This window comes from Salvelinus fontinalis, chromosome 7 (genome assembly GCF_029448725.1).
Source record: "Salvelinus fontinalis isolate EN_2023a chromosome 7, ASM2944872v1, whole genome shotgun sequence".
NCBI lineage: Eukaryota > Metazoa > Chordata > Actinopteri > Salmoniformes > Salmonidae > Salvelinus > Salvelinus fontinalis.
The window spans coordinates 9,832,233-9,851,797 of record NC_074671.1 but is presented as its reverse complement, the minus strand read 5'-3'; the positions used below and the strand labels follow the sequence as shown (position 1 = coordinate 9,851,797).

Sequence of the window (19,565 nt, the reverse complement as noted above, 5' to 3'; positions counted from 1 at the left end):
GTGCGCGCATGTGTGTGTGTGCGCGTGTGTGTGTGTGTGCGTGTGTGTGTGTGTGTGTGTGTGTGTGTGTGTGTGTGTGTGTGTGTGTGTGTGTGTGTGTGTGTGTGTGTGTGTGTGTGTGTGTGTGTGTGTGTGTGTGTGTGTGTGTGTGTGTGTGTGTTGAGGTTGAGGTTAGGCAGAGGGTGCAGTGTGGGCGCTGAATAGAGAAATGCCATTCCACTCAGTCTCAGCTGTCCGACACACAACAGAGAGGGAGAGAGACAGAGACAGAGAGACAGAGGGAGAGAAGGAGAGGGAGAGAGATAGAGAGACAGAGGTGGGAGACAGAGGTGGGAGACCGAGGTGGGAGACAGAGGTGGGAGACCGAGGTGGGAGACAGAGGTGGGAGACCGAGGTGGGAGATGGAGAGAGGGAGAGAGATAGAGAGAGGGAGCGGGAGAGAGACAGAGACAGAGACAGAGACAGAGACAGAGACAGAGACAGAGACAGAGACAGAGACAGAGACAGAGACAGAGAGACAGAGAGACAGAGAGACAGAGAGACAGAGAGACAGAGAGACAGAGAGACAGACAGAGACAGACAGAGACAGACAGAGACAGACAGAGACAGAGAGAGAGAGAGAGAGAGAGAGAGAGAGAGAGAGAGAGAGAGAGAGAGAGAGAGAGAGAGAGAGAGAGAGAGACAAAATGGAACAAACACCAAATTGAGACTGCATGCAGAATTCTGCAAAAATATCCTCCGTGTACAGTCATGGCCAAAGGTTTTGAGAATGACACAAATTTTAATTTCCACAGTCTGCTGCCTCAGTTTGTATGATGGCAATTTGCATATACTCCAGAATGTTATGAAGAGTGATCAAATGAATTGCAATTAATTGCAAAGAACCTCTTTTCAATGCAAATGAACTGAATCCCCCAAAAACAATTTCTCTGATGAATCCCCTTTCCGATTGTTTGGGGCATCCGGAAAAAAGATTGTCTGGAAAAGACAAGGTGAGCGCTACCATCAGTCAAGTGTCATGCCAAAGGTAAAGCATCCTGAGACCATTCATCTGGGGGGTTGCTTCTCAGCCAAGGGATTGGGTTCACTCACAATTTTGCCAAAGAACACAGCCATGAATAAAGAATGGTACCAACACATCCTCCGAGAGCGACTTCTCCCAACCATCCAGGAACAATTTGGTGACGAACAATGCCTTTTCCAGCATGATGGAGCACCTTGCCATAAGGCAAAAGTGATAACTAAGTGGCTCGGGGAACAAAACATCGATATTTTGGGTCCATGGCCAGGAAACTCCCCAGACCTTAATCCCATTGAGAACTTGTGGTCAATCCTCAAGAGGCGGGTGGACAAACAAAAACCTACAAATTCTGACAAACTCCAAGCAAGCTTTTAATTATACTTCACTATTCCATAGTAACATCTGACAAAAATATCTAAAGACTCTGAAGCAGCAAACTTTGTGGAAATTCATATTTGTGTCATTCTCAAAACTTTTGGCCACGACTGTACAACGTAAAACACCAAATAATGCATGCAGAGCAGAATTAGTCTGAATCCCGCTAATGATCAAAATCCAGAAAAGAGACGTTAAATTCTACAACCATCTAAAAGGAAGCGATTCCCAAACCTTCCATAACAAAGCAATCACCTACAGAGAGATGAACCTGGAGAAGAGTTCCCTAAGCAAGTTGGTCCTGGGGCTCTGTTCACAAACACAAACAGACCCCACAGAGCCCCAGGACAGCAACGCAATTTGACCCAACCAAATCATGAGAAAACAAAAAGATAATGACTTGACACTGGAAAGAATTAACAGAAAAAACTGAACAAACTAGACTGCTATTTGGCCCTAAACAGAGAGTACACAGTGGCAGAATACCTGACCACTGTGACTGACCCGAATTTAAGGAAAGCTTTGACTATGTACAGACTCAGTGAGCATAGCCTCGCTATTGAGAAAGGCCGCCGTAGGCAGACATGGCTCTCAAGAGAAGACAGGCTATGTGCACACTGCCGACAAAATGAGGTGGAAACTGAGCTGCACTTCCTAACCTCCTGCCCAATGTATGGCCATGTTAGAGACCCATATTTCCCTCAGATTACACAGATCCACAAACCCGATTTTGATAAACTCCCACATCTGCTGGGTGAAATACCACAGTGTGCCATCACAGCAGCAAGATTTGTGGCCTGTTGCCACAAGAAAAGGTCAACCAGTGAAGAACAAACACCATTGTAAATACAACCCATATTTATGCTTATTTATTTTCCCTTTTGTACTTTAACCATTTGTACATCGTTACAACACTGTATATATACAAAATATGACATTTGTAATGTCTTTATTCTTTTGGAACTTCTGTGAGTGTAATGATTACTGTTCATTTGTATTGTTTATTTCACTTGTGTATATTATCTACTTCACTTGCATTGGCAATGTTAACATATGTTTCCCATGCCAATAAAGCCCCTTGAATTGAGAGAGAGAGAGAGAGAGAGAGAGAGAGAGAGAGAGAGAGAGAGAGAGAGAGAGAGAGAGAGAGAGAGAGAGAGAGAGAGAGAGAGAGAGAGAGAGAGAGAGAGAGAGAGAGAGAGAGAGAGAGAGAGAGAGAGAGAGAGAGAGAGAGAGAGAGAGAGAGAGAGAGAGAGAGAGAGAGGGAGAGAGAGAGAGAATGTTGTAAAAGGCTAACAGATGAAGGAGAAATAAGGTTCTCAGAAAGTGGGGAAGAAATGACAAAGAGGGAGAGGTGAGAGAAAAGATGGAGAAGAGGGAGAGAGAAGAGGGAGAAGTGAGAGAGAGAGTGGCAAAGATTAGGGAGAGGGAAAGAGATGAGAGAGGAAGAGAGGTATGAAAGACTGAGATGAGGGAGAGAGGTAAGAAAGAGAAAGAGGGATGAGAAAGAGGGGTGAGGGGGAGGAGATGAGAGAAGGAGGAGATGAGAGAGGGAGGAGATGAGAGAGAGAGGGAGAGACAAGAGAGAGGGAGGAGATGTGAAAGGGAGAGGTGAGAAAGGGAGGAGATAAGAGAGGGAGGAGGTGAGAGAGGGAGGAGATGAGAGAGGGAGAGACAAGAGAGAGGGAGGGAGGACAGCCATAGTGATATTGAGGGAAAGGTACAGATGGCACAGTAAGGTATACAGTAAGATCAGCTTTGTGTATTACCCCCTAATGGTTTTTGGTTCATGTTACACGTTAGCAGGGGTACCACCGATATGGTTCAACGCAGAAACAGTCAAGCACCAAGGCTGGAGAGACTGGAGAACAGACGGCCAGTATCAGACCGTTATCCTCGTGTCTCAGTCTGTCAGTCAGTCACGACATGCTTTTTCAGAGGTGAAACACGACCAACACAGTATGGTTTCATAACTGGGATTCAAACAACACGCTGGGGGAGGTTGACAGAGTGAAACACATAACCACCATGATGAAAGGTAGCTGGCCTGGCATAGCCACCTCCACAACAGCCTTGGGACTATTAAATTCAATCTGACATTTTGGTCAAAAATGAGTTATTCACATAGAGTTGCTCTTTAGAAAGTCCTCCACATGAGCAATGTGTCCAATTTGTGACAAAGTCAATTTAAGGTGAAAAAAAATCCATTAAGAATGAGAAAGCAAACAACTTTGATGCTTGGTGCTATAAGGTTCAATCTGCTAACCAATTCTGGGTTGTCACTAAAAATGTACTGTATGTAAGGTGTCATGAAAGAGGAAGACATAACAAAACAGTTCTGAGATCTGGAACTTGAAGAAAAAAGGACTCTCTGATAGAACCTTAGTCCCAAGTCCTTTAATTTTGATATAGGTTCTGGTCCTCTTGGGCAATTATATTGAACAAAAATATAAACACAACATGCAACAATTTCAAAGATTTTACTGAGTTACATTTCTTAGAAGAAAATCTGTCAATTTAAAGAAATTCATTTGGCCCATAATCTATGGATTCCACATGACTGAGCAGGGGCAAAGACATAGGTGGGCCTGGGAAGGCATAGGCCCACCTACTTGGGAGCCAGGTCCACTGAATGGGGAGCCAGGCCCATCCAATCAGAATGAGTTTACCCCCACAAAAGGGCTTTATTACAGACAGAATTATTTATCGGCATTCACCCCCTCCCCCAGACGATCCAGCACAGCAGGTGAAGAGGCCGGATGTGGAGGTCCTGGCCTGCAATTGTGAGGCCGGTTGGACGTACTGCCAAATTCTCTAAAACAACGTGGCTGCTTATGGTAGGGAAATTAAGATTCAATTCTCTGGAAACATCTCTGCTGGACATTCCTGTAGTCAGTATGCCAATTGAACACTCCCTCGAAGCTTGAGAAATCTGTTTTGTGACAAAACTGCACATTTTAGAGTGGCCTTTTATTGTCCCCAGCACAAGGTGCACCTGTGTAAAGATTATGCTGTTTAATCAGCTTCTTGATTTGCCATACCTGTCACGTGGATGGATTTTCTTGTCAAATGAGAAATGCTCACTAACAGGGATATAAACAAATTTGTGGACACATTTTGAGAGAAACACGCTTTTTGTGTGTATGGAACATTTCTGGAATGTTTTATTTCAGTTCATGAAAAATGGGACCAACACTAGTTGCGTTTATATTTATGTTCAGTATACTTGGATTTTTTTTAACACTTTTTCAGAAGAATGTCAAGAATGTTAAGCTCTTTATGATAAAAAAAAACGGTAAATACAGGTGCCTTAGAGAGCATGTTTAAGCTTATAGTCCTAAAGTCACTGAATTAATATTAAATTATCTAACTGACAGTTGCAGCAAAGCACTGTGCCAGATCACACTATACACACTATACACACTATACACACAAAAATATGAATAGCAATGTAACTAGAGTGCTTTAAAATGGAATTACAAAAGTCTTATTCTGAAATCTTAACGCGTGAAGACAATGTCGTAATGAGGCGGGGGGGGGGGGGGGGGGTAGAATGGAAGCAGACATCATTAGCCAGCATCACCCATCATGGTCAGAGGGACAGGTTTCTGCTCTACAGTCATCCTGGAATGTAACGGTGATGTAAAAATACACCAGCTGTCTTTATGACTCAGGGAACATCAGGCAGACACACTGTGGGTGACAGAGTGTAGCATTATCATTACCAGGTACTATTGGTAACCTGCTGTCCAGTCGGTGGTACAGATCACTGTAGCCTATGTCGTGTAAAGTGCTTTGAGCACATAGACAAGTGTTATAAACATAATCCAGTGCTATTATTATAAGTGTATTAAATTAAATTAAATATACATTGTATTGGTCCCATACACGTGTTTAGCAGATGGTATAGCGGGTGTAGCAAAATGCTAGTGTTACTACCGTGTTATAACTTAGTTAACGTTTCAGTCCTTCGCGATCAATACAACTCTGACCTGAGCTATAGCAACCTAGGCTACATTATCCACATAGCCTGTCTCCCACAACCACTCGGATACTATCCAGTCTTTATCAAATACACAATCTATATCCATCAAAGCCTTGCATAGAGTACTGTAAATATAATGCATGGCAAACAGTTGTTGTCAATGATAGAGTTGACTGTGTGATCTGGCACTTAGCCTAAATTATAACTTTTGACAACATAGTTATCGATGTGGTGATAAAGAATATATACATAAAAGAGTCCCATTTATAGCAAGATAATAATATACGTGAATCTTAAACAAATTGAAACATTGTTATTGTCATCCATATTTTGTTAAATGTTACATAAACAAATCTTAACTAAATGCAACCACTGAAGGAAAGTGAATCATGTTGTTTTGCTCATCTGTTATTTTCCTCTGTAAAGCGCACAGCAGGACAGCTGCCTACGGAGCAACTAAACCTCTTCTAATCCAGCTCCCAGTGCGCCTGACTCCCTGCCTTCCTGCCCTGACCGCAAATAACTCTACGTAGAAGCCTCTCCTCTCCTCCTATACAGGAAAGTGTCACTCACCCCTAGTTTCTTACTCCGTATCCGCACGTATCCCTGTTTCACTATATCATTGAAGTTGGAGGCCATGGTCAGCGTGGTCCGCCACTGCCCCAAAAAAAAGTCTACCACCGCGGAATCAGTCCGACATCCACAACATAAAAGCACCACGGGCAACCTGCTGCGGTGTCAACGCTCGGGCAACAGCCGGCTTCCGCGCAGCGGCGCGTTCCATCAAGCATTAGGGAGATACCATTCGTCAGCTGATTTCATTCAGACTATGGATAGAGAGTGTGGGTGGAGGGGGCTCTTCCTGGAACGCACCATCACCTCTTCTGCAGGGGAGCAGCAGGCAGTGCGCGTAAAACAGAAGGCTTCGATATGCACAATGGTCTCTCTTCTCAAATCAGATCACATTTTATTTGTCACATGCGATGAATACAACTGACGTATACTGTACCGTGAAATGCTTGCTTACGAGCACTTCCTAACAATAAAGAGTTGAAAAATTATAAAAAATTGTTACACGAGGAAGAAAATGTAATACACAAGAATGGAGCTATATAGAGGAAGTATCTGTACCAGATCAATGTGCAGGGGCACAATGTATTTCAGGTAGATACTGTATGTACATGAAGGCAGGGTAAAGTAACTAGCCATCAGGATAGATAATAATAAGGTATTTGAGGTAGATATGTACATGAAGGCAGGGTAAAGTGACTAGGCATCAGGATAGATAATAATAAGGTATTTGAGGTAGGTATGTACATGAAGGCAGGGTAAAGTGACTAGGCATCAGGATAGATAATAAGGTATTTGAGGTAGATACGTACATGAAGGCAGGGTAAAGTGACTAGCCATCAGGATAGATAATAATAAGGTATTTGAGGTAGATATGTACATGAAGACAGGGTAAAGTGACTAGGCATCAGGATAGATAATAATAAGGTATTTGAGGTAGATATGTACATGAAGGCAGGGTAAAGTGACTAGGCATCAGGATAGATAATAATAAGGTATTTGAGGTAGATATGTACATGAAGGCAGGGTAAAGTGACTAGGCATCAGGATAGATAATAATAAAGTATTTGAGGTAGATATGTACATGAAGGCAGGGTAAAGTGACTAGCCATCAGGATAGATAATAATAAGGTATTTGAGGTAGATATGTACATGAAGACAGGGTAAAGTGACTAGGCATCAGGATAGATAATAATAAGGTATTTGAGGTAGATATGTACATGAAGGCAGGGTAAAGTGACTAGGCATCAGGATAGATAATAATAAGGTATTTGAGGTAGATATGTACATGAAGGCAGGGTAAAGTGACTAGGCATCAGGATAGATAATAATAAAGTATTTGAGGTAGATATGTACATGAAGGCAGGGTAAAGTGACTAGGCATCAGGATAGATAATAATAAGGTATTTGAGGTAGATATGTACATGAAGGCAGGGTAAAGTGACTAGGCATCAGGATAGATAATAATAATTTATTTGAGGTAGATATGTACATGAAGGCAGGGTAAAGTGACAAGACATCAGGATAGATAATAGTAAGGTATTTGAGGTAGATATGTACATAAAGGCAGGGTAAAGTGACTAGGCATCAGGATAGATAATAATAAGAGTAAAATAAAGAACAAAGTAGCAACAGCAAATGATGAGTGTCAAATCAAATCAAATGTAATTTGTCACATGAGCCGAATACAACAAGTGTACACCTCACAGTGAAATAGGTTAGTCGATAGGAAATAGGTTAGTCGAGGTCATTGTTTATTATCTATGCATCGTTACTTTACCCCTACCTTCATGTACATATTACTTCAGAGAGCAGCAGCGTAAAAAGGGGGCAGTCAATGCAAATAGTCCGGGTAGCCATTTGATTAGCTGTTCAGCAGTCATATGGCTTGGGGGTAGAAGCTGTTAAGAAGCCTTTTGGACCTAGACTATGCACTCCGGTACCGCTTGCTGTACGGTAGAAGAGAGAACAGTCTATGACTAGGCTAGGGTGGCTGGAGTCTTTGGCATTTTTTAGGGCCTTCCTCTTACACCGCTTGGTATAGAGTTACTGGCTGGCAGGGACCTTTGCCCCAGTGATGTACTGGGCCGTACGCACTTCCCTCTGTAGTGCCTTGTGGTTGGAAGCCGAGCAGTTGCCATACCAAGCGGTGATGCAACCAGTCAGGATGCTCTCCATAGTTGTCGTGCCCTCTTCACAACTGTCTTGGTGTGTTTGGACCATAATTTGGGACGGCAGGTAGCCTAGTGGTTAGAGCGTTGGGCCAGTTACCGAAAGGTTGCTGTATCTAATCCCAGAACTGACAAGGTAAAAATGTGTCATTCTGCCCCTGAACAAAGCAGGAACCCCACTTTTCCCTCGTAGGCTGTCATTGTAAATAATAATTTGTTCTTAATTAACTGACATGCCTAGATAAATAAAGGTTAATGAAAAAATTGATAGTTTGTTGGTGGTGGACACCAAGGAAATGGAGATGTGTGTGGTGTGGGAGTGTCAATGTAGTGTGAGTGTGTAAATATATATATATATATATATATACACTGCTCAAAAAAATAAAGGGAACACTTAAACAACACAATGTAACTCCAAGTCAATCACACTTCTGTGAAATCAAACTGTCCACTTAGGAAGCAACACTGATTGACAATAAATTTCACATGCTGTTGTGCAAATGGAATAGACAAAAGGTGGAGATTATAGGCAATTAGCAAGACACCCCCAAAAAAGGAGTGATTCTGCAGGTGGTGACCACAGACCACTTCTCAGTTCCTATGCTTCCTGGCCGATGTTTTGGTCACTTTTGAATGCTGGCGGTGCTCTCACTTTAGTGGTAGCATGAGACGGAGTCTACAACCCACACAAGTGGCTCAGGTAGTGCAGTTCATCCAGGATGGCACATCAATGCGAGATGTGGCAAAAAGATTTGCTGTGTCTGTCAGCGTAGTGTCCAGAGCATGGAGGCGCTACCAGGAGACAGGCCAGTACATCAGGAGACGTGGAGGAGGCCGTAGGAGGGCAACAACCCAGCAGCAGGACCGCTACCTCTGCCTTTGTGCAAGGAGGTGCACTGCCAGAGCCCTGCAAAATGACCTCCAGCAGGCCACAAATGTGCATGTGTCAGCATATGGTCTCACAAGGGGTCTGAGGATCTCATCTCGGTACCTAATGGCAGTCAGGCTAGCTCTGGCGAGCACATGGAGGGCTTTGCGGCCCTACAAAGAAATGCCACCCCACACCATGACTGACCCATCGCCAAACCGGTCATGCTGGAGGATGTTGCAGGCAGCAGAACGTTCTCCACGGCGTCTCCAGACTCTGTCACGTCTGTCACATGTGCTTAGTGTGAACCTGCTTTCATCTGTGAAGAGCACAGGGCGCCAGTGGCGAATTTGCCAATCTTGGTGTTCTCTGGCAAATGCCAAACGTCCTGCACGGTGTTGGGCTGTAAGCACAACCCCCACCTGTGGACGTCGGGCCCTCATACCACCCTCATGGAGTCTGTTTCTGACCGTTTGAGCAGACACATGCACATTTGTGGCCTGCTGGAGGTCATTTTGCAGGGCGCTGGCAGTGCACCTCCTGCACAAAGGCGGAGGTAGCGGTCCTGCTGCTGGGTTGTTGCCCTCCTACGGCCTCCTCCACGTCTCCTGATGTACTGGCCTGTCTCCTGGTAGCGCCTCCATGCTCTGGACACTACGCTGACAGACACAGCAAACATTCTTGCCACAGCTCGCATTGATGTGCCATCCTGGATGAGCTGCACTACCTGAGCCACTTGTGTGGGTTGTAGACTCCGTCTCATGCTACCACTAGAGTGAAAGCACCGCCAGCATTCAAAAGTGACCAAAACATCAGCCAGGAAGCATAGGAACTGAGAAGTGGTCTGTGGTCACCACCTGCAGAACCACTCCTTTATTGGGGGTGTCTTGCTAATTGCCTATAATTTCCACCTTTTGTCTATTCCATTTGCACAACAGCATGTGAAATTTATTGTCAATCAGTGTTGCATCCTAAGTGGACAGTTTGATTTCACAGAAGTGTGATTGACTTGGAGTTACATTGTGTTGTTTAAGTGTTCCCTTTATTTTTTTGAGCAGTGTATATATATATATATATATATATAGTCTAGTGAGTGTGTATATATAGTCTAGTGAGTGTGTATATATAGTCTAGTGTGTGTGTATATATAGTCTAGTGAGTGTGTATATATAGTCTAGTGAGTGTGTATATATAGTCTAGTGAGTGTGTATATATAGTCTAGTGAGTGTATATATAGCGTGTGTGTATATATAGTGTGCGTGTATATATAGTCTAGTGAGTGTGTATATATAGTCTAGTGAGTGTGTATATATAGTCTAGTGAGTGTGTATATATAGTCTAGTGAGTGTGTGTATATAGTCTAGTGAGTGTGTATATAGTCTAGTGTGTGTGTATATATAGTCTAGTGAGTGTGTATATATAGTCTAGTGAGTGTGTATATATAGTCTAGTGAGTGTGTATATATAGTCTAGTGAGTGTATATATAGCGTGTGTGTATATATAGTGTGTGTGTATATATAGTCTAGTGAGTGTGTATATATAGTCTATTGAGTGTGCATATATAGTCTAGTGAGTGTGTGTATATATACTGTGTGTGTATATATAGTCTAGTGAGTGTGTATATATAGTGTGTGTGTGTGTATATATATAGTCTAGTGAGTGTGTATATATATAGTGTGTGTATATATAGTCTAGTGAGTGTGTATATATTGTGTGTGTGTATATATAGTCTAGTGAGTGTGTACATAGTCTAGTGAGTGTGTATATATAGTCTAGTGAGTGTGTATATAGTGTGTGTTTTGTGTATATATAGTCTAGTGAGTGTGTATATATAGTGTGTGTATATATAGTCTAGTGAGTGTGTATATATAGTGTGTGTGTATATAGTCTAGTGAGTGTGTATATATAGTCTAGTGAGAGTGTATATATAGTGTGTGTATATAGTCTAGTGAGTGTGTATATATAGTCTCGTGAGTGTGTATATATAGTGTGTGTGTATATATAGTCTAGTGAGTGTGTATATATAGTGTGTGTGGGGTCAGTGCAAGATAGAGTCAGTTCAGATAGCTTGTGTACTTTTAATTGACTGTTTAGCAGTCTGGCTATTTAGCAGTCTTATGGCTTGGGGGTAGAAGCTGTCTCGGAGCCTGTTGGTCTGAGAGCTGATGCTCCGGTACCGTTTGCCGGACGGTAACAGAATGAACAGTCTATGGCCTGGGTGGCTGGAGTTTTGGGCAATTTTTTGGGCCTTCCTCTGACACCGCCTAAAATAGAGGTCCTGGATGGCAGGGAGCTCAGACCCAGTGACTTACTGGGCTGTCCACACCGCCCTCTGTAAAGCTTCGTGGTCAAGGGTGGTGCATACCAAGTGGGGATGCAGCCAGTCAAGATTCTCTCGATGGTGCAGCTGTAGAACTTTTTGAAGATCCGAGGACCCATGCCAAATCTTTTCAGCCTCCTGAAGGGGAAGAGGCACTGCCATGCCCTCTTCACGCTGACCATGTTCAAATCAAATCAAATGTTTAGTCCTTGTGGACTCCAAGGAACTTGTGTGTGGACCATGTTAAGACCCTAGTGATGTGGACGCCAAGGAAGTTGAAGCTCTCGACCCACTTCAGAACAACCCCTATCCCACTGATCCCAGCCATACTGTATGGATGTGTTTTTTATGTTAATATTTGGAGCAAGCCTAGGCCTCTTATAGATCATTGCACTGTCTGATATATTTAATTATATACACTACCAGTCAAAACTTTGGACACACCTACTCATTCAAGGGTTTTTCTTTATTTTTACTATTTTTATACATTGTAGAATAATAGTGAAGATTTCAAAACTATGAAATAACTCATATGGAATCATGTAGTAACTAAAAAAATTGTTAAACAAATCTAAATATATTTTAAATTTGAGATTCTTCAAATTAGCCCCTCTTTGCCTTGATGACAGCTTTGCACACTCTTGGCATTCTCTCAACCAGCTTCATGAGGTAGTCACCTGGAATGCATTTCAATTAATAGGTGTCCCTTGTTAAACTAAATTTGTGGAATTTCTTTCCATCGTAATGCGTTTCAGCCAATCAGTTGTGTTGTGACAAGGTAAGGGTGGCATACAGAAGATAACCCTATTTCGTAAAAGACCAAGTCCATATTATGGCAAGAACAGCTCAAATTAGCAAAGAGAAATGACAGTCTATCATTTCTTTAAGGCATGAAGGTCAGTCAATCCTGAAAATTACAAGAACTTTTGAAGTTTCTTCAAGTGCAGTTGCAAAAACCATGGGCTGTCATGTGCCTTTTACTGAGGAGTGGCTTCCGTCTGGCTACTCTACCATAAAGGCCTGATTGGTGGAGTGATGCAGAGATGGTTGTCCTTCTGGAAGGTTTTCCCATCTCCTCAGAGGACCTCTGGAGCTCTGTCCGAGCGATCATCGGGTTCTTGGTCACCTCCCTGACCCTTCTCCCCCGATTGCTCAGTTTGGCAGGCGGCCAGCACTAGGAAGAGTCTTCGTGGTTCCAAACTTCTTCCATTTAAGAATGATGGAGGCCACTGTGTTCTTGGGGACCTTCAATGCTGCAGAAAAGTTTTGGTACCCTTCCCCAGATCTGTGCCTCGATATAATCCTGTCTCGGAGCTCTACGGATAATTCCTTCAACCTCATGGCTTGGTTTTTACTCTGACATACATTGTCAACTGTTGGACCTATATATTGTGCCTTTCCAAATCATATACAAACAATTGAATTTACCACAGATGGACTCATATCAAGTTGTAGAAACATCTCAAGGATGATCAATGTGAACAGGATCCACCTGAGCTCAATATAGAGTCTCATAACAAATGGTCTGAATAGTTACAGTATGTATCAGATGCTCAGCATGCTCTGCTCACACCTACTGTAATGGTCCGAGCCATAACCACATGAAAACAACACTGGACCCTATGAAACACAAAGCTTTTACAATATCATCCGAGAATTTTCAAGGTCTGACGTCATCTGCATTTGGCCTAAAGAGCAGGAATGTAAAATTCATCAAAGAAACTGGAAATACAGATATTGTCATCCAACAAGAATCATGGTACAGAGGAGATGGACCAACTGGTTGCCCTCTAGGTTACAGAGAGATGGTAGTCCCATCCACCAAACTACCAGGTGTTATACAGGGAAGAGACTAAGGGTGTATCTAAATTTGGGATAGATCAGACTTAACCCACTCCATTAAACGAATCAAAACAGGAACATTTTACACTTTGCTAGAAATTAAAAAGGAAATAATTTAAACAGGGAAATATATCCTTCTGTGTGCTACCTATATCCCCCCACTAGAATCCCCATACCTTAATGAAGACAGCTTCTCCATCCTGGAGGGGAAAATCAATAATTTCCAGGCCCAGGGACATGTACTAGTCTGTGGTGACCTAAATGCCAGAACTGGACAAGAACCTGACACTCTCAGCACACAGGGGAACAAACACCTACCTGGAGGTGACAGCATGTCCTCCCAGATATGTCCTACTAGACACATATACGACAAAACAACCAACAGAAATGGGTCACAACTCTTGCAGCTCTGTCACACTCTGGGTATGTACACAGTCAATGATAGGCTTCAAGGGAACTCCTATGGAAGGTACACCTACAGCTCATCCCTTGGCAGTAGTACTGTAGACTACTTTATGACTGACCTCAACCTCAACCTCTCAGAGTGTTCACAGTCAACCAACTAACACCCCTGTCAGACCACAGCAAAATCACAATCTACTTGAACAGACCAATACTCAACCATGAGGTATCGAAAACAAACAAACTGCATGTTATTAATTCTTAAGGCTAGGGTCCTTTTTTCAGAATTTCTGCCTGACTGACGTGCCCAAAGTAAATTGCCTGTTACTCAGGCCCAGAAGCCAGGATATGCATATAATTGGTACCATTGGATAGAAAACACTTTGTAGAAATGTTAAAATAATGTATGAGATTAAAGCACAATTTATATGGTAGCTGAAAATAAAATAAAGATTTGGAGATCCCATGCTCTTTCAATGGAAAGCTATGGGTTCTATACAATTCCAGCTCCCAGGTTGCAATTCCTATGGCTTCCACTAGATGTCAACAGTCTTGGTTTAAGGTTTCAGGCTTGTTTCTTCCAAAACGAGGAAGAATTTTAAGTTTTGGTACAGGGAGTCACAGTTGGAAATCAGTCTGTGGGCATGCGAAGAAGATTATGTGCACCTGCTAAGTTTACTTTTCTATTGAACATACTTCTTTCCGTATGAAACATTATAGTTTAATTACATTTTAGGGTACCTGAGGGTTATATAGAAACGTAGTTTGACTTGTTTTAACAAAGTTTAGCGGTAGCTTTTTGGATTCCTTTGTCTGCATGTTGAACGATTGGATTACTGAAATCGATGGTGCCAACTAAACTGACTTTTTGGGATATAAAGGAGAATTTTATCTAACAAAACGACCATGCATTTTGTAGCTGGGGCCCTTGGGATTGCAAAAAGAGGAAAAAAGTTTTCAAAAAGTAAGTGATTATTTAATCGCTATTTGTGATTTTATGAAGCTTGTGCTGGTTGAAAAATATGTTGATGTTGTAATGGCTTCTAGGAGTAGTGGGTGGAGGAGTCAGGCGCAGAGAGCAGGGTAGTTCAAAACGTGGATCTTTATTCCAAGAACAGAGTAATGGTTACGCCAAACAAAACGGCGCATAAATACCCAGTCCAACAAATAGGACGAAACTGTCCAGGAAAACGGAATCCACAATAATCCACACAACATGAATAGAAAAACAAACCCGCACAAAAGCCGGCGGGCCTACAGGGTTTAAATAGCCCAAAACAAAACCCAAACAAGAAACAGGTGAAACTAATCAGACAAAACTAACTGAAACAGAAAAGGGGATCGGTGGCAGCTAGTAGGCCGGAGACGACGACCGAACAGGAGCGCCGAGCGCCGCGCCGAGCGCCGCCCGAACAGGAAGAGGCACCATCTTCGACGGGATTCGTGACAGATGTGGGGCGCCGTCCTCAAACAATCGCATGGTATGCTTTTGCTTTAAAGCCGTATTGTAAATCGGACAATGCAGTTAGATTAACAAGAATTTAAGCTTTTAACCGACATAAGATACTTGTATGTTCATAAATGTTTATTATTATGATTATTTATTTGAATTGCGCCCTCTAATTTCACCAGATGTTGTCAACAGGTGTCCCGCTGACGGGACGCCTAGCCCTAAGAAGTGAAATACTATGGATGGAAGGAGGGTAGTGCAGAAACCTATCAAAAAACTATTCACTAACAGCAAATCCAATTGATCCTATACAAATGTTTCCCTGCAATAGTGAAGGTGTAAACTTAGCATTAGGAAGCCTGAACTGTATATTTCACCTATCAGCTAAACAGTTACCCCCAGGGGTACGCCAAACGAAAATGTGATTCACATTAAAATCTTCACATTTTCAAACAGTCCATTTAGTAAGGCCCACGTCCATAGACACATACCAGCTCTACTGGTAGTACTGCTACTACCAGCAGTACTACACCTGCACCTGTCGACGACAAGTTTTTCTGTTTCCACGAGCACATCCAATGCTAGCATCAGTAATTCTACATTTGTTGTTAGCCCAGCTAGCATGCACACTGACAGTTGTGAATCTGATGCAGCCAAAGAGCTATTGCCCCCTTACCCCCGGGTAAGCACTGAACAACAGACAGGGACGTTGGACCATCAAAGAGGCGCAAATGTAATGAGAACTACATTGATTTGGGGTCAACTTAGAGTGGGATTAGTGCCTTTCCTCAGCCACAGTGTGGCTTCACTCTTACGTAGACATTTAGAAACAAAACATGCCAATTTGAAAAATAAGCCACAGGAATTTTTTGAGCGAGAATTAAGATGACTTTCGAGTAGTAAGTCGTGTATAAAAGCAACAGAAGTACAGGACAGGCAAGCCCCATACTATTGTGGAGGACTTAATTCTTCCTGCTGCTGCGGATACAGCTGGGACAATGCTGGGGGAAAAGGCCAAAAAAACTATACAGACAACGTGTTCATCAAACAACACTGTTTCACGACGCATTAGTGACATGGCAGGAGAGGTTTTGAAACAATTATTGCTTCGCATACAAGCCGGTAAATTCTATGCGTTACTGCTGGATGAGTCAACAGACGTGGCAGGCCTGGCACAGTTCCTGGTATATGTCCGTTACGTTTATGGGTGGTCAATTAAGGAAACATCCTCTTCTGCAAACTACTGGAAACCAGGACAACAGGAGAGGATATTTTTTAAGTACTGGACAGCTTTGTGACATCAAATGGACTTTGGTGGTCAAGATGTGTTGGTATCTGTACTGATGGCGCAAAAGCCATGACAGGGAGACATAGTAGAGTGCTAACGCTCGTGCAAGCAGTTGCTCCCGACGCCACTTGGGTACACTGCAGCATCCACCGAGAGGCTCTTGCTGCCAAGGGAATGCCTGACAGCTTGAAAGACGTTTTGGACACTATAGTGAAAATGGTTAACTTTGTTAAAGCAAGGCCCCTGAACTCTCATGTATTTTCTGCACTATGCAATGATATGGGCAGCACTACGCAATGATATGGCTTTTACTAGGTAAAGCTTTTACAACATACAGAAGTGCGCTGGTTATCAAGGGGCAAGGTATTGGCACGTTTTTTGAAATGAGAGACGAGCTTAAAGTTTTCTTTACTGACCTTAATTTTCGCTTGTCTGACCGCTTGCTGACCGCTTGATGAGTATCTCACACGACTGGCCTATCTGGGGGATGTTTTTTCTGGCCTGAATGATCTGAATCTAGGATTACCGGGACTCTCCACAACTATATTCAATGTGAGGGACAAAATTGAGGCTATGATTAAGAAGTTGGAGTTCTACTCTGTCTGCATTAACAAGGACAATACACAGGTCTTTCCATCATGGTATGATTTTTTGTGTGCAAATGAACTCAACCTTACGGAAAATGTCAAATGTGATGTAGCGAAGCGCCTGAGTGAGTTTGGTACGCAATTACCCAGGTACTTTCCCAAAACGGATGACACAAACAATTGGATTCATTATCCCTTTCATGCCCTACCTCCAGCTCATTTACCGATATCTGAACAATAGAGCCTCATCGAAATTGCAACAAGCGGTTCATGGAAATTTAATCAGAAGCCACTGACAGATTTCTGGATTGGGCTGTGCTCAGAGTATCCTGCCTTGGCATATTGCGCTGTTAATTAAGACACTGGCGCCCTTTGCAACCACATAACTATGTGAGAGTGGATTCTCACCCCTTACTAGACTGTGTGTGGAAAATGATTTAACACGGAGACTTCTACAACTTGATTGGAGTCCACCTGTGGTAAATTCAATATATTGGACATGATTTGGAAAGGCACACACCTGTCTATATAAGGTCCCACAGTCGACAGTGCATGTCAGAGCAAAAACCAAGCCATGATTTGGAAGGAATTGTCAGTAGAGCTCCGAGACAGGACTGTGTCAAGGCACAGGTCTGGGAAAGGGTACCAAAACATTTCTGCAGCATTGAAGGTCCCCAATAACACAGTGGCCTCCATCATTCTTAAATGGAAGAAGTTTGGAAACACCAAGACTCTCCCTAGAGCTGGTGACGGAGAAGGGCCTTTGTCAGAGAGGTAACCAAGAACCCGATGGTCATTCTGACCAAGTTCAAGAGTTCCTCTGTGGAGATTGGAGAACCTTCCAGAAGGACAGCCATCTCTGCATCACTCCACCAATCAGGCCTTTATGGTAGAATGGCCAGACGGAAGCCACTCCTCAGTAAAAGACACATGACAGTCCGCTTGGAGCTGGCCAAAAGGCACCTAAGACTCTCAGACCATGAGAAACAAAATTCTCTGGTCTTATGAAACTAAGATTGATCTTGGCCTGAATGCCAAGCGTCACGTCTTGAAGAAGCCTGACACCATCCCTACATTGAAGCATGGTGGTGGCAGCAACATGCTGTGGGGATGTTTTTCAGAGGCAGGAACTGGGAGACTAGTCAGGATTGAGGCAAAGATGAGCGGAGCAAAGTACAGAGACATCCTTGATGAAAACCTGCCACAGAGCGCTCCGGACTTCAGACTGGGGGGCAAAGGTTCACCTTCCACCAGGACAATGACCCTAAGCACACAGTTAAGACAACACAGGAGTGGCTTCGGGACAAGTCTCTGAATGTCCTTGAGTGGCCCAGCCAGAGCCCCGACTTGAACCCGATCTGGAGAGACCTGGAAATAACTGTGCATCGATTCTCCCATCCTACCTGACAGTGCTTGAGAGGATCTGCAGAGAAGAATGGGAGAAACTCCCCAAATACAGGTGTGCCAAGCTTGTAGCTTCATACCCAAGAAGTCTCGAGGCTGTAATCACTGCTAACGGTGCTTCAACAAAGTACTGAGTAAAGGGTTTGAATAGTTATGTACATTTGATATTTACGTTTTTTATTTTTAAATACATTTGCAAAAAGTTTTTGCTTTGTCATTATGTATTATATTGTGTATAGATCGATAAGGGAAAACCCTATTTAATCAATTTTAGAACAAGACTAACGTAACAAAATGTGTAAAAAGTCAAGGGGTTTGAATACTTGCTGAGTGCACCCTATATGAATGAACTGGCAAGCGCTCTAAAACAGTCTGCAGCCTCACCTTACTAGAATCTGAAGTCAAATGTCTACGGTTTGCTGATGATCTGGTGCTTCTGTCCCCAACCAAGGAGGACCTACAGCATCACCTAAATCTTCTCCACAGATTCTGTCAGACCTGGGCCCTGACAGTAAATCTCAGTAAGACAGAAATAATGGTGTTCCAAAAAAAGTCCAGTTGCCAGGACAACAAATACAAAATTCCATCTAGACACAGCTGCCCTAGAGCGCACAAATAATTATACCTACCTCGGCCTAAACATCAACATCACAGGTAATTTCCGCAAGGCTGTGAACGATTTAAGAGACAAGGCAAGAAGGGCTTTCTATGCCATCAAAAGGAACATAAAATCGACATCCCAAATAGGATCTGGTTAAAAATACTTAAATCATTTATAGAACACATTGCTCTCTATGGTTTTGAGGTCTGGGGTCCACTCACCAAACAAGAATTCACAAAATGGGACAAACCCCCAAATTCAGACTCTGCATGCAGAACTCTGCAAAAATATGCTTCATGTACAACGTAAAACCCCAAACCTTGCATGCAGAGCAGAATTAGGACTCCAAACTCCAGAACAGAGCTGTTCAATTCTACAACCACCTAAATGGAAGCGATGCCCACACATTCCACCACAAAGCCCTCACCTACAGAGAGATGAAGCTAGAGAAGAACCCCCCCCCCCCCCCCCCCCCCCCCATCCAGCTGATTTTGGGGCTCTGTTCCCAAACAGACCCCACAGAGGCCCAGGACAGAAACACATTTAGACCCCACCAGATGATGAGAAAACTAGAAGATAACTATTTGACACACAGGAAAGAATCAACCAAACAACAGAGCAATCTGGACTACTATCTGGCCCTAAACAGAGATCACACAGTGGTAGAATACCTGACCACTG

The 19,565-nt window shown here is 43.1% G+C and overlaps 1 protein-coding gene across 2 annotated transcripts in view; it reads right to left on the bottom strand.

Moving 5' to 3' along the window:
* Window positions 1-6,258, bottom strand: part of LOC129858968 (docking protein 6-like) — a 195,470-nt gene extending 189,212 nt beyond the window's left edge. Inside the window, exon 1 of one of the 2 annotated variants that reach the window (XM_055928234.1) lies at window positions 5,955-6,258. In XM_055928234.1, coding sequence (XP_055784209.1) covers window positions 5,955-6,020 — 66 coding nt within the window. In that variant the 5' untranslated portion in view covers window positions 6,021-6,258. The remainder of the gene's footprint in view (window positions 1-5,954) is intronic. The other variant, XM_055928235.1, reaches the window with a different exon arrangement.
* Window positions 6,259-19,565: the final 13,307 nt, after the last annotated feature.